Genomic DNA, 14,075 nt, shown 5'->3' with positions numbered 1-14,075 from the left:
GCTTATCCAAGCCTAATTTCTATGCTTTGCAAAGATGTCGGAGTAAGGACGGGAATAACTGAGTATATCTCAGTTGAGCGGCTAATCACTAAAATATCAATGGAAAAACAACAGTTGCAGGATGACTCCATCAAGAGGAGATCACAGGAATACCTCCCAGAAATCCCTCAATTTGAATACTGGGAGCATCTTGAGGCATCTGTTTCCAAGTTGCAAGAAGCTATGGACCAAATAAAGGAATAACAGAATAATCAAAATAGCATGCTTTGCAAATTGCTTAGGGAACAAGAGGAGTAAGGGCGTGACTTAAGGGAACTGAAGCGTCTAAAATTAATTCTTGAAGGACTAAGCACCCCACAGACTAGAGGAACATCCACTTCCCAAAATACAGGTTGTTAAGTTCTAATTTTAGCTTTAACTCTGAGATAGTTGTTGTTATAGGAATTTACCTTAGAAGATATATAGGAGTAGTGGTAATTAGTACATCTATTTTGATTTTATTTTCAATTAAGTTATAATTTATTTTTCTCATCATCATCAAACATGAATAAAATAGTAGATTTTTAGAATAAAGAGGTAATTTATATTTTTTGAGTTCTTAATAAGAAAAATTATAATTAATTACATGTGGTGGCAATACTTTTTGTCTTCTGAATGAATGCTTGAACAGTGCATATTTTTTATCTTGAATTTCATGAATGTTAAAATTGTTGGCTCTTGAAAGAATGAGGAACACAAAAAATATTATTGATGATCTGAAAAATCATGAATTTGATTCTTGAAGCAAGAAAAAGCAGTGAAAAAAAAAGAGAGAGAAAAATTACAAGGAATCATTGGATCAAGAAAAAGAAAAAAAAGCCAATAGCCCTTAAAACCAAAAAGCAAGGGTGAAAAGGATCCAAGGCTTTGAGCATCAGTGGATAGGAGGGCCCAAGGAAGTACTTCCAGGCCTAAGCGGCTAAATCAAGCTGTCTCTAACCATGTGCTTGTGGCATGCAGGTCCAAGTGAAAAGCTTGAGACTGAGTGGCTAAAGTCGTGATCCAAGGCAAAAGAGTGTGCTTAAGAACTCTGGACACCTCTAATTGGGGACTTTAGCAAAGCTAAGTCACAATCTGAAAAGGTTCACCCAATTATGTGTCTGTGGCATTTATGTATTCGGTGGTAATACTGGAAAACAAAGTGCTTAGGGCCACGGCCAAGACTCATAAAGTAACTGTGTTCAAGAATCAACATACTACACTAGGAGAATCAATAATACTATCTGAATTCTGAGTTCCTATGAATGCCAATCTAAATAAGAATTTCAAAGGATAAAGTGAGATGCCAAAACTGTTCGGAAGTCAAAAAAGCTACTAGTCCCACCCATCTAAATAAGAATCTGAGCTCCACTTAAAACTCTGAAATATTATTGCTTCTTAATTTCTTTTCATCCTATTTTATTTATCTAGTTGCTTGAGGACAAGCAACAGTTTAAGTTTGGTGTTGTGATGAGCGGATCTTTTATACGCTTTTTGGGGGTAATTTCATGTAGATTTTAGCATGTTTTTATTTGTTTTTAATAGAATTTTATTAGTTTTTAAGCAAAAATCATATTTCTGGACTTTACTATGAGTTTGTGTATTTTTCTATAATTTCAGGAATTTTCTGGCTGAAATTGAGGGAGCTGAGCAAAAATCTTATTTAGGCTGAAAAAGGACTGCTGATGCTGTTGGATTCTGACCTCCCTGCACTCGGAATGGATTTTTTGGAGCTACAGAAGTTCAATTGGCAAGCTCTCAATTGGGTTGGAAAGTAGACATCCAGGGCTTTCCAGAAATATATAATAGTCTATACTTTTCACGAAGATAGACGATGTAAACTGGCGTTTAACGCCAGTTCCATGTTGCAGTCTGGTGTCCAGCGCCAGAAACACATCACGAACCAGAGTTGAACGCCAGAAACACGTTACAACTTGGCGTTCAACTCCAAAAACAGCCCAGTCACGTGAGAAGCTTAAGTCTCAGCCCCAGCACACACCAAGTGGGCCCTAGAAGTGGATTTCTGCACTATCCATCTTAGTTTACTCATTCTCTGTAAACCTAGGTTACTAGTTTAGTATTTAAACAACTTTTAGAGACTTATTTTGTACCTCATGACATTTTTAGATCTGAAATTTGTACCTTTTGGCAGCATGAGTCTCTAAACCCCATTGTTGGGGGTGAGGAGCTTTGCAGCGTCTCGATGAATTAATGCAATTATTTCTGTTTCTCATTCAAATATGCTTGTTCCTATCTAAGATGTTCATTCACGCTTCACTATGAAGGAGGTGATGATCCGTGACATTCATCACCTTCCTCACCCCATGAACTTGTGTCTGACAACCACCTCCATTCTACATCAGATTGAATGAGTATCTCTTAGATTCCTTAATCAGAATCTTCGTGGTATAAGCTGGAATTGATGGCGGCATTCATGAGAATTCGGAAAGTCTAAACCTTGTCTGTGGTATTCTGAGTAGGATTCTGGGATTGGATGACTGTGACGAGCTTCAAACTCACGAGTGTTGGGCGTGATGACAAACGCAAAAGAATCAATGGATTCTATTCTGACATGATCGAGGACCAACAGCTGATTAGCCGTGCTGTGACAGAGCATTTGGACCGTTTCACTGAGAGGATGGGAAGTAGCCATTGACAACGATGACGCCCTACATATAGCTTGCCATGGAAGGAGCCTTGCAAATTCTGAAAGTAAGAAAGTAGTATGTTGCAGAGATTCAGAGGACAAAGCATCTCCAAAACTCCAACATATTCTCCATTATTAAGTAACAATTATTTATTTTATGCTCTTTTTATTTTTCGTAATTCAAACTAATAATTATAATTGATATCCTGACTAAGAATAATAAAATAACCATATCTTGCTTCAAGCCAACAATCTCCGTGGGATTCGACCCTTACTCACGTCAGGTATTACTTGGACGACCCAGTGCACTTGCTGGTTAGTTGTGCGAAGTTGTAAGAAATCTTGATTTTGATATTGGCATTACAATTCCGTGCACCAAATACATTTTGGTCGACGTAGCATTAGCCTACAATGCATTGATAGGTTGGACAATGTTGAACCGACTAGCTGTGGTTGTTTTCACCCCTCATCTCTGCATGAAAATTTTCACGTCAGAGGAAATTGCCACCATAAGAGGAGATCAGAGGTTGGCATGAAAATACTATAATGAGAGATTAAATTTACGAGAAAGCATAAAGGGTAAAGAAGTTAACATTATTGAGCTCGGCAGTTTTGAACACGAGAAGAGCTATGACTATAACTTGGTGAAAAAATTGAAGAGGCAGAGAAAATAACAAGTATAGGAGCCTACATCAGGGAAGAATTAAAAGTAGACCTCATTAAACTCTTACAACAAAACTCCAACCTCTTCGCACGGAATGCCTCCGATACGGCAGGGAACCTTGACCTTATGTGTCATAAGCTTGCTGTCTTCCCGAGCTCATGACCTGTTCAACAGAAGTGACAGAAGCTCGGTCCTACCAAAAGCATGATAACTTCCACGTGACACCCCCAGAATAGTTCATTACCATTAATTCACCTTGGTCATTTGCAAAATGGGACTTAGACCTCCTCAGGCCATTGCCATAGGCCCCAGACAAGTAAAGTACCTCATAGTGGGTATTGATTATTTCACTAAGTGGATCGAGGCAGAACCTTTGGCAACCATCACAACTCAAAGAAGTTAGAGGTTTGTCTACAATAACATTGTCACCCGGTTTGGAGTTCCACGCTCTATCACCACGGATAATGGAACTTAGTTCACCAACTCAGCCTTCAGAAGCTTGGTGGCAAGCTTCAAGATTAAGCACCAATTCACGTTAGTGGAACACCCCCAAGTCAACGGACAAGCAGAAGTTGCGAATAAAGTTAGTTTGGCCGGATTAAAATGCCGACTACAAGACATAAAGGGAGCATGAGTGGATGAACACCCTCAAGTTTTGTGGGTATATTGGACAATCCCCCACTCAACAGCAAAAGAATCTCCTTTTCGACTTGCTTAAAGCATAGTGGCCATGAAACCTATAGAAGTCAATGAAGAATCTCCAAGGGTTAGATTCTACGATAAGGTAGGAAACATTTGAGCTCAAAAGGAAGAACTTGACCTCCTCCCAGAAGTCCGAGAATAAGCTCGGATAAAGGAGGAAGCCTTGAAGCAAAGAATGGTCACAAGGTACAACAAGAAATTCGTCAAAAGAAGCTTCGCCATGAATGACCTCATATCGATCCAAAATGACATTGGAACATAGAAGTCTGGTGAAGAAAAGTTGGCTGCAAACTGGAAAAGATTTTATAAGATCACTGAGGTCCTAGAAGAAGGTTACTACAAAATGTCTGACCTGAAGGGTAATGATCTTCCAAGGTCATGGTATGCATGTAACTTAAAATGCTACTACAATTAGAAAGCGAGTCTTGCTCCCTGGTGTACTCTTTTTTCCGAGTTCATGATTTTTTTCCGAGAAGGTTTTTTCTAGAGGAGGTTTTAATGAGGCACCATAACAAGTGTTAAAGGCTAAATATAAAACTCTTAGAAGCAACAAAACTTACGTAAATCATTCTTTATTAATGATAGTTCATTTTTCATAAAGTTTTCCATTCAGTTGCACTATTTTAAGTTCGAAAAATCACAAAAATAATTGGCTGACCTAAATGGTCGGCAAGATGAAGCGACGAAATACAAATTAGTGTAAGAAGTTATATAAGCAGATCGTGGTCCAACCTCATTACAATCTAAAGAGTTGGGCCTAAAAGGAAATACAAAAGTAACTTGTTAAAACTGACTACTTAAAGTTAGAGCACAATCAATTAAGGGAAATAGCATTAACTTTATAAACAAAAAGTTCAACAAAACAACTGAGCTACTTTGGCTAATGTCTTAAGGGACTTAACAAAATTAGAAGTAAAAGTTTTCAAGTGACTAAAAAATCATTAAGTCATCGAGAACTAAACTATGAGGTGATTTAACAATCATTCATATTAAAAGCTACTACTATAGGGAGAAGAAGTTCTTAAAATAGCGAAATAAAAAAGAAAAAAATTATTCCAACTACAACTATTACAAAACCAAATTGTTCATAAAGACCCACAAGTCGGGCCATCCAAATACTTTGAAATTAAAACTAAGGAGGAGGCATCTATTCGCTGAAGGTCATGTTAGTATTTTTTAGATTGTACAGAGGAGGTCAGGAGCATTTCTGGCTGAGAAGGAGTAGGCTCATCGTCCACTCGAGGAGCTCCTTCAACTCAGACTTCAGAAGCCTTTGGATCGAGCATAGGAGTATCCTCCTCATCTTCTGGTGCAGAGACAATCTTCCCATTCAACATAATATTGTTAGGGCTAACGGGAGAGGTCTACCTCGGGCACTATAACTAGGAATTGGGCCTTTAAATTTTCAGCCAGCTCGTCCATTTCCTGAGCTATAGTGTCTTCCAAATCTGCATACTTCTCTCCCATGACTTGGCAACCTCATCCATTAAGTCCAACTTCTCCCCAAGGACCCTGGCATAGCTTTTTTCAGCTTTCTTTTTCAAGCCCTCCACCATGGCACAGGCAGCCTTGGATTGTTTCACCCTCTCCCGAGCCCTGGCAAGTTCGGAAACAAGTGCCTCCTTTTCACCCTCCAACTCCTTTTTAGACTCCCTCAAGGACGCCACTTAAGCTTGAAGGTTGGCCAGAGTATGCCGAGTGGCACCAAGGAGAGTCTTCTCCAACTCTCTAAATATAACAGATGCTACCCCAATCATCCGAATTCTACCTCAGGCAAGTACTTAAAGATGGTTCTTTATAGAAACATCATCCACACTAATGAAGCTGTGTGGAAGGATGTGTTTCTCATAGAACTCTATACCATCAAAACTAGTTTCATAAACGCTTCCCAACTCAAAAGTCTTACGTTTTTTAGGATTAGGCTTGGAAGGAGGAGGTGAGAGGAAATTGCTTAATTATCAGAGTTTGAAGGAGGAGTGAGAGGAGGAGGAGTTGGATCAAGAGTAACTTTGGGGGAGGTCGAGGCACCCGAGTCCGATTTGAAAAGAGAAGGAAGGTTGCCTGACTCGCCGACTTCTTTTAACTGGATAGTACGAGCAACAACATTCTTCTTGGCAGTCCAAAGAGTTTTTGTGTCAATTGACTTAGGAACCGTTTTTTCTGTAAAGCATCAAAGTTGGGTTATGACAAGCTAGTAAAATAATCAACAAAGTGTATCTAAAAAATTAAAAGGAAATGCTACCTAGCTTGGACGTTATTTGCTTGGATTTTCTAAAAATTTCTTCATATCCAGGTAGGGAGCTCAGCCTCAACACTCCTGAAATAAGACGACTACACTCTCCTCAACTACATCCAAGTCATCCAAGTCGTACTTAACAACTACAAGATTTTCCTCCCAATACAAACTAAAAATAGGCTCATCCCTCACATCCAGAAAGAAAGATTAGACACTTTCAACAGATTGGATCTTAAAAAATTACTTTTTGAAGTCATGAAAAGAATCATCAAAAATAGCAAAGACGTCCTCCCTTGAAAAGTTTGGAAGGAAACTCAGCCCCATTTCTTAGAGCTAAAAAGTTTTGTAAAAACAAAAAGGTAAAAGAAAACTTTAATAGAAGGACAAACGTCAAGTTTTCGACAAAAAAGTTGATAAATTTCGAGAAAACTACAAGAATTAGGATGAAGGTGGGAAGGGGCAACATTATAGATCTTAAGGACCATGGATTCAAAGTCAGAGAAAGGAAGGCTAACTCCCAATTTTGCGAAAAAAAAAATCATACACATATATAAAATGATGTTCTGACTTATCAAGTCGGAGAAAACCAACCCTCTCTTCTGGGTCAGTAACCACAATCTCATATTTTCTCTCATCCTCTCGACTCAAACATAACCTATGATGCATATGAAAAGTCTCGGCATACTTTTTATTAACATCAAGGATGGGAGTAAGAACAGATATATCTACCAGGTCAGGTCGGACAGAACTTTAGAAGATATCTTGTGAATTACTGAACAAGACATAAAATCTATACCTACAAATAAAACAAAGGGAAATTTATCACGAAAAGTTGGAGAAAACAAAAGCATTCGGATAAAATTGCAAAATGTCGGGTCGTCTTCATCAAACACAAAAGAAAGTTACGACCTCTCGTATGCAAAACAAACAAATCACGTTATCAAGTGTGAAAATGACGCCATCTTCAAAAACGCAAAAAGACACCATTTGAGGGCAACATAGAATAGAACCCCCCACACTCAGATTCATAGCGGCAACAACAAAAGTTCAAAGTCAAGAAAGAAGCAAAGTTTTTGAAACTTCATTTTTCAAAGCAAACAAAGAAACATTGCCAAAGCCAACAAAAATAATAAAGCAAAAGCATCACCTAGAGCGTAAAAGCAGAAACTAAAATTCCAAAGGGATAAAACGCCAACCTTGAAGGAATGCAAAGCAAGAAAAGAACACTTGAACAGCAAGACATGGACAATCCAAGAACCTCCAATGAACAAAGAAAAATTTCCAAGCAGAAATTCAAATTTTGAAATGCAAAAGGAGTTATGGAGAAACCTGAGAGAAAACAAAGAGTGCAAACGTTTCAGGAAGGAGCGAAAAGATAAAAGAGAAAAGAGAAAGGAGTTTGGGTATTTATAAGGCACTAGGAGCAAAAGAGTAATTCCACACCCCCTTGTTTATGGCGCACGGTTATTGATGCGTGAGCATCTTTCCTATCTTTTCCTAGTGAATTTGTATTTAATTTGTTGAGTTTAATCAAGAATTAATTATCTTTTAGCCACTATGGAGGCTACTTTGAGTTGTCTACAATTCTGTTTATTTTAGGTAGCATTCGGATGGATTTGATGGAGTTTCTGCAGAAAAAGAGAAGAAGGCAAATGATGCTGTCAACCCTGACCTCTCTGCACTCAAACCTGAATAACTCAAGCTACAAAGGTCCAGTTGACATGATTTTAGTGGCGTTGGAAAGCTAACTTCCAGAGCTTTTCAACAATGTATAATAGTTTATACTTCTTTTCAACGATGTATGCGTGAGCTTCTCAAGTTAGGTGCAAGACATAACAACAACATGCAAGATTGGTTGGTTCCTCCAAGTTAGGCATGGATCCTAGTGAAGCCAAGTGGTTCCCACGTTACAATACGAAGATCTTTAATTAATTCTTATTTAAATTTAAATTTTATTTTTTTTTAAAATAGGAAAAGATATCATTTTAATTTTAGAAATTAGATTTTAAATTAATTAGGATTAGATATAAAAGAGAAAAGAAACTTCTCTTTTGGGGATTATTCCACCTCATTCCAAGTTTTTCTAAGAGAATCCTAGTTTTCACTCTGAACCATGAGCAACTAGCCCTCCACTGTTAAGGTTAGGAGCTCTGTCTATTGTATGGATTGATTCTGTTTCTTGTTTTTTCTATTTTAATTTATGTAATGATTTATATTTCAAGAATTGTTTTCGTTCCTTATTTTATGAAATTGGGTGGAACGGAAGTATGACCCTCTTTCTAATTGAGTTCTTGGAAAAACTCTTTACTTGAAGAACAGCTTGAAAACATATTCTCTTAAATTTCTAATTATCTGAATTTAACGGGATACGTGATATATAATCCTCTTATATTTGGGTAATTAGGATTTCCGTGGCATATAACTAGAATTGATCTTCACCCTCTAATTGGAATTAATTGACCAAGAAATTGGCGGTTGATGAATTTTAGAGGAGACTAAAAAGGTCTAAGAAATTAGGGTTTAATCATATATAGTTTGCCAGGAATTAAATCTTGCATGATTAAAATAAATTAATAAGAAAATTCAATCCGAAAAATAGATAACTCTGAAGCCTTAACTGCTTTCTCCATATTTTATTCCCAACTTATTTATTTGCCTGTCTTTTGATATTCTGAGTTTCTTGTTTAATGCTTTTTGAACTCTCAAACACCATTTTCTATTTGCCTAATTAAGTAAATCACTTAACCATTGTTGCTTAGTCATCAATCCTCGTGGGATCGACCCTCATTCACTTGAGGTACTACTTGGTACGACCCGGTGCACTTACCGGTTAGTTTGTGGGTTATAAATTCCGCACCAAGTTTTTGGAACAATCCAACCTCTACCCCAACAAGCAAGGTGAATCAAGCTAATCACAATAAAAGAAAGCTTGTTAGGAGGAATTTATTTCAGGGGCCCCTAATTTTCACCTCTCCCCCCTTGGAGACATTTTAACCAACTGGAAGAAGAGGAAGAAAATTCAACAATCAAATGTCAAGCTAGTGACATTAAAGAAGCGCTTGTTGGGAGGCAACCCAACTACTAGTATCCTTGTTTTTGTAGTTACTGTGGTTTTAACTTTATAGTTATTTTGATTTTAGCATTATAGTTATTTTAGTGTTGATTTTAAATTACTTTATCTCTTTTTTTAAAGAATTTTTCTTGTTTTACATGTGTTCTAGTCATGCAGAATGATTAGAATAGGAACAGGAGCAATTAAGAAGAATTTTTGACACCCTGTTTTCAGATTTCCTTTGCTTGAGGACAAGCAAACTTTTAAGTTTGGTGTTGTCGCTTCGCTTTTGGCATTTTCTCTTTATTTTAGTAGCACCAAATGGAGATGAATATTTTTCATGGAGGAATGAGATGGCCACCAGCATAACTAAGGTGGTTGAGTTCTTTTCATTCTATTTCTCTTCCGTTCTTATTTTGTTGTCTTCTGTTTTCTGTTGCTTTGATTGCCTGCATGATCTTTAGTACTTTCAGTTCTTAGATTTAGTTTCATTATGTCATTTGCTTTTAGTTAAAAAAATTTGCCTCATCTATTACTCACTGAGCTTGAATAAAAAAAACAAGTGATGTATCGTATGAGAAATTGAGTTTATATTTAAGAGTAATCATATTTACTTAATTGTGGTGGTGTTATTTGTAACTCTGAATGAATGACATAAACAGAGCATATTTGAAGTTGAATTAAGGGATGTTGATGTTTGAGGAACATGGATTTAGAGAATTATTATGACTTCTCTGAAATAAACAAAAATTTAATCCTTGAAGCAAAAAAGACAGCAAAATAAGCATAAAAGCAAGGTCCAAGGCTCTGAGCATCAATGACTAGAGAGTCTAAAATAATCAAAAGCTCAAAGAGTTGTTTTCCTTGTTATATGCTTGTGAAATTCTTGTTTCAAGTAACCTTTGAGACAGAATATTTAGAGTCGTGACCAAATGCATTCAGCAGAGTATGCCAAAGGTTTTGAGCACCACTGTCTGGGGAAAACTGAAAAAGCAATAAGAACTTAGAAAAAGTTTCCCAGTCAAGTGGTTGTGGTATTTTTGTGTCAAGTAAAACTTGAGACAAAACATTTAAAGTCGCGGCTAGAATAAAGGTGCAAAGCACCAAAGAAAAGAGAATTAAAGTAAATTTTACGGTGTTCAAGGATTAAACTAAAGTCTAAAAGACTAGAGAATTCATAATATTATCCAGATTCTAATTCTAAATGACAATAACATCTTTCTGATTCAAAGGAGAGTGAGATGCCAAAATTATTCAGGATTGCAGTTGTAAACCCCACTATAAGAAGAGACATGGCTTAATCAAACTCTCATTCTCATGCAAATTCACATCCTAAGCGTATATTAGTTTTGGTTGCTTGAGGACAAGCAACAATTCAAGTTTGGTTTTGTGATGCGTGAGCATCTTTCTTATCTTTTCCTAGTGAATTTGCATTTAATTTGTTGAGTATAATCAAGAATTAATTATCTTTTAACCACTATGGAGGTTACTTTGAGTCGTGTGCAATTTTGTTTATTTTAGGTAGTATTCGGATAGATTTGATGGAGTTTCTGCAGAAAAAGAGAAGAAAGCGAATGATGCTGTCAACCTTGACCTCTCTGCACTCAAACCTGAATAATTCGAGCTACAAAGGTCCAATTGACATGGTTTCAGTGGCATTGGAAAGCTAACTTTTAGAACTTGTCAACGATTTCTAATAGTCCATACTTCTTCTCCAAACACGCTGCTGCCTTCTCAAGTTAGGCGCAAGACACAACAACAACATGCAAGATTGGTTGGTTCCTCCAAGATAGGCGTGGATCCTAGTGAAGCCAAGTGGTCCCCACATTACAATGCGAAGATCTTTAATTAATTCTGATTTAAATTTAAATTTTATTTATTTTTAAATAGGAAAAGGTATTATTTTAATTTTAGAAATTAGATTTTAAATTAATTAGGATTAGATATAAAAGAGAAAAGAAACGTCTCTTCTGGGGATTATTCCACCTCGTTCCAAGTTTTTCTAAGAGAATCCTAGTTTCCACTCTGAACCATGAGCAACTAACCCTCCACTGTTAAGGTTAGGAGCTCTGTCTATTGTATGGATTGATTTTGTTTCTTTTTTTTCTATTTTAATTTATGTACTGATTTATATTTCAAGAATTGTTTTCGTTCCTTATTTTATGAAATTGGGCGGAACGGAAGTATGACCCTCTTTCTAATTGAGTTCTAGGAAAAGCTCTTTACTTAAACAACAGCTTGAAAATATATTCTCTTAAATTTCTAATTATCTGGATTTAACGGGTTACGTGACATATAATCCTCTTATATTTGGGTAATTAGGATTTCTGTGGCATATAACTAGAATTGATCTTCACCCTCTAATTGGAATTAATTGACCAAGGAATTGGCGGTTGATGAATTTTATAGGAGACTAAAAAGGTCTAAGAAATTAGGGTTTAGTCATATATAGTTTTCCAAGAATTAAATCTTGCATGATTAAAATAAATTAATAAGAAAAGTCAATCCGGAAAATAGATAACTCTGAAGCCTTAACTGCTTTCTCCATATTTTATTCCCAACTTATTTATTTGCCTGTCTTCTGATATTCTGAGTTTCTTATTTAATGCTTTTTGAACTCTTAAACACCATTTTCTGTTTGTCTAACTAAGTAAATCACATAACCATTGTTGCTTAGTACATCAATCCTCGTGGGATCGACCCTCATTCACTTGAGGTACTACTTGGTACGACCCGTGCACTTGCCGGTTAATTTGTGGGTTATAAATTCCGCACCAGTTATCAAGGTAATCATAGGGTAACGTGTACAGTACTATGAAAAGATGCAACGTTTTAAATTTTTGAAAAAATACATCGAGCACCCGACTTACCTTAAAAAGGCGGCATACCCGACATGGCGTGACCACATCCCAAAGATTAGGCAAATCTACAAATGCTCGAGTCTAACCTTGTAAAGCTCGGACTCAATCAGAGGCACTATTCATACCCTGGCCCAAAGATAAAGCCAGGCTCAAAACAAATAAAGCCCCAACACATAAATCCGCCTTCACTACAGCTACCCGACCTCAAAGAGGTCAGATGCAACAACAATAACTCAGCTCTACTTATATGAATAAGTAACTAACTCCTAAGATATCTCTCATTTATCTAGAATGGAGGTCTCAATAACTTTCCTAGAAAAAAGGAATGGCTATCTACCATCAAAGGTGGAACTACACTAAAAGATGGTTGTCTATTCTACTATAAATATATTGACATTCCTCAAGTATGTTCAAGACGCAATCTACTAAAAATCTGCTTTAAACCATTGCTAACTTAATCATTGGAGTTTCTTACAGGTACAACCTCACCTCCTCATGAGGAACTCGGACGGTGGCACCTCGATACCAGAAGAAGTCCACTGTCTCAAAAGGAATTTGGACCTCACGTCTAGACGCAAATACAACCCAATTTCAAGTAACTCTCGAAACATATGTAATAACTAGAGTATTTATGTACAAAATATTTATCCTTTTTGCCATATATAAAATCATAAAACCTGTCACTTTCACAATTTTATTTCAAATAACATTTATGGTTGTCAATGTACTTTAAAGAATAGTCACAAAACATATTCACTTTAAAGAATTTATATCAATAATCAAAATTAAAAAGGGCGTGTCAATAGACACACATCAAAATATTTATAGTAGATTTTTAAACAATTATTTTAGGTATTTTCAGGTTATCCAAAGAATAGACACTACTTTAAAAATGGAATGGAAACTTTTCAAAAAATTAAGACACAAAGTAAGAAATGTTAGATAGCGCGCACATCATGTAAAAAGGTAAACAAAATTAAAAAAATATGTGTGAACCATATATTGATTATTGTTACTATTACCATTGTTACGGCCCTCAGTTTCATCACCATTTGTTGTCTCTGCTGAAAGATTCTCGGTATTATATTGAATGTGGCAACCCTGAAGTTGTACCCTTGCAGACGTGGAACTGGTGCACAATGTGTTTGATGAAATGTAAGGAGGAAGAGAGTTCACACAGCTAAAACAATCTTCTATGGCAATGTCCTCTCTGCATTGGAAAAGGCCGGAGATGACGGCGCTTTCGTCTAAAGCGAGTTCCTTGGTTCTAAAGAACTTGGACTGGGAAGACTGGGCAATGAGTTGGTTGAACAGAGAAGTGAGTGTTTGTGAATAAGACCGAGATGATAACAATAATTGATTATTATTGTTGTTGAATGAGGTTCTGTTTGAACAGGTTTTGTAGACTAGTGTGCTGTAATGGGAAGATGATCTTGAAGAAAATGGAAGAAGCAAGAAAGTGATGAGGAAGAGGATGATGAAGATGGTTGAATGGGAAAGATCCATATTTGGGAGACGGGTTATTGTTTAATGTTGAGACATTGACATTGGAGATAACAATCGGTGAAAATTCATTAGGTTGGGTTGATATATATTATATATATATATATAGATATAGATAGATATTAATATTATTTTATGGAAATGATGATGGTGGCTATGAGGAGTTGGGTTTTGGTATGCTTTTTTCTTTCCTAATCCTATCTACCGAATGATCTAGCAGAAAGTGAACTATAGCAATTAGCAATGCGTAAAATTAAAGTGTATGAGAGGTATTGTATTTTGGACGTTTGGGCATGCTAATGAAAAGTTGCATATAATAAAGTCAAAAAAGCTAATCCTAATCCAATCCTATGCTAGCTTTATCTTTAATTTAACTATAGTAACCGATACTA

The 14,075-nt window shown here is 36.4% G+C and overlaps 1 protein-coding gene across 1 annotated transcript; it reads right to left on the bottom strand.

Moving 5' to 3' along the window:
* Positions 1-3,001: 3,001 nt before the first annotated feature.
* Positions 3,002-13,733, bottom strand: LOC107472170 (plasmodesmata-located protein 2-like). The gene is made up of 2 exons (XM_016091722.3): positions 13,203-13,733; positions 3,002-3,137 (listed from the first exon to the last, which is right to left on the bottom strand). Exons 1-2 carry the CDS (start codon positions 13,684-13,686, stop codon positions 3,109-3,111), a joined length of 513 nt encoding a protein of 170 aa, XP_015947208.3. The 5' UTR covers positions 13,687-13,733; the 3' UTR covers positions 3,002-3,108.
* Positions 13,734-14,075: the final 342 nt, after the last annotated feature.

Source organism: Arachis duranensis, chromosome 9 (assembly GCF_000817695.3).
Source record: "Arachis duranensis cultivar V14167 chromosome 9, aradu.V14167.gnm2.J7QH, whole genome shotgun sequence".
NCBI classification, from domain to species: domain Eukaryota; kingdom Viridiplantae; phylum Streptophyta; class Magnoliopsida; order Fabales; family Fabaceae; genus Arachis; species Arachis duranensis.
The sequence above is the reverse complement of the archived record's forward strand: the minus strand, read 5'-3'. Positions and strand labels throughout refer to the sequence as shown.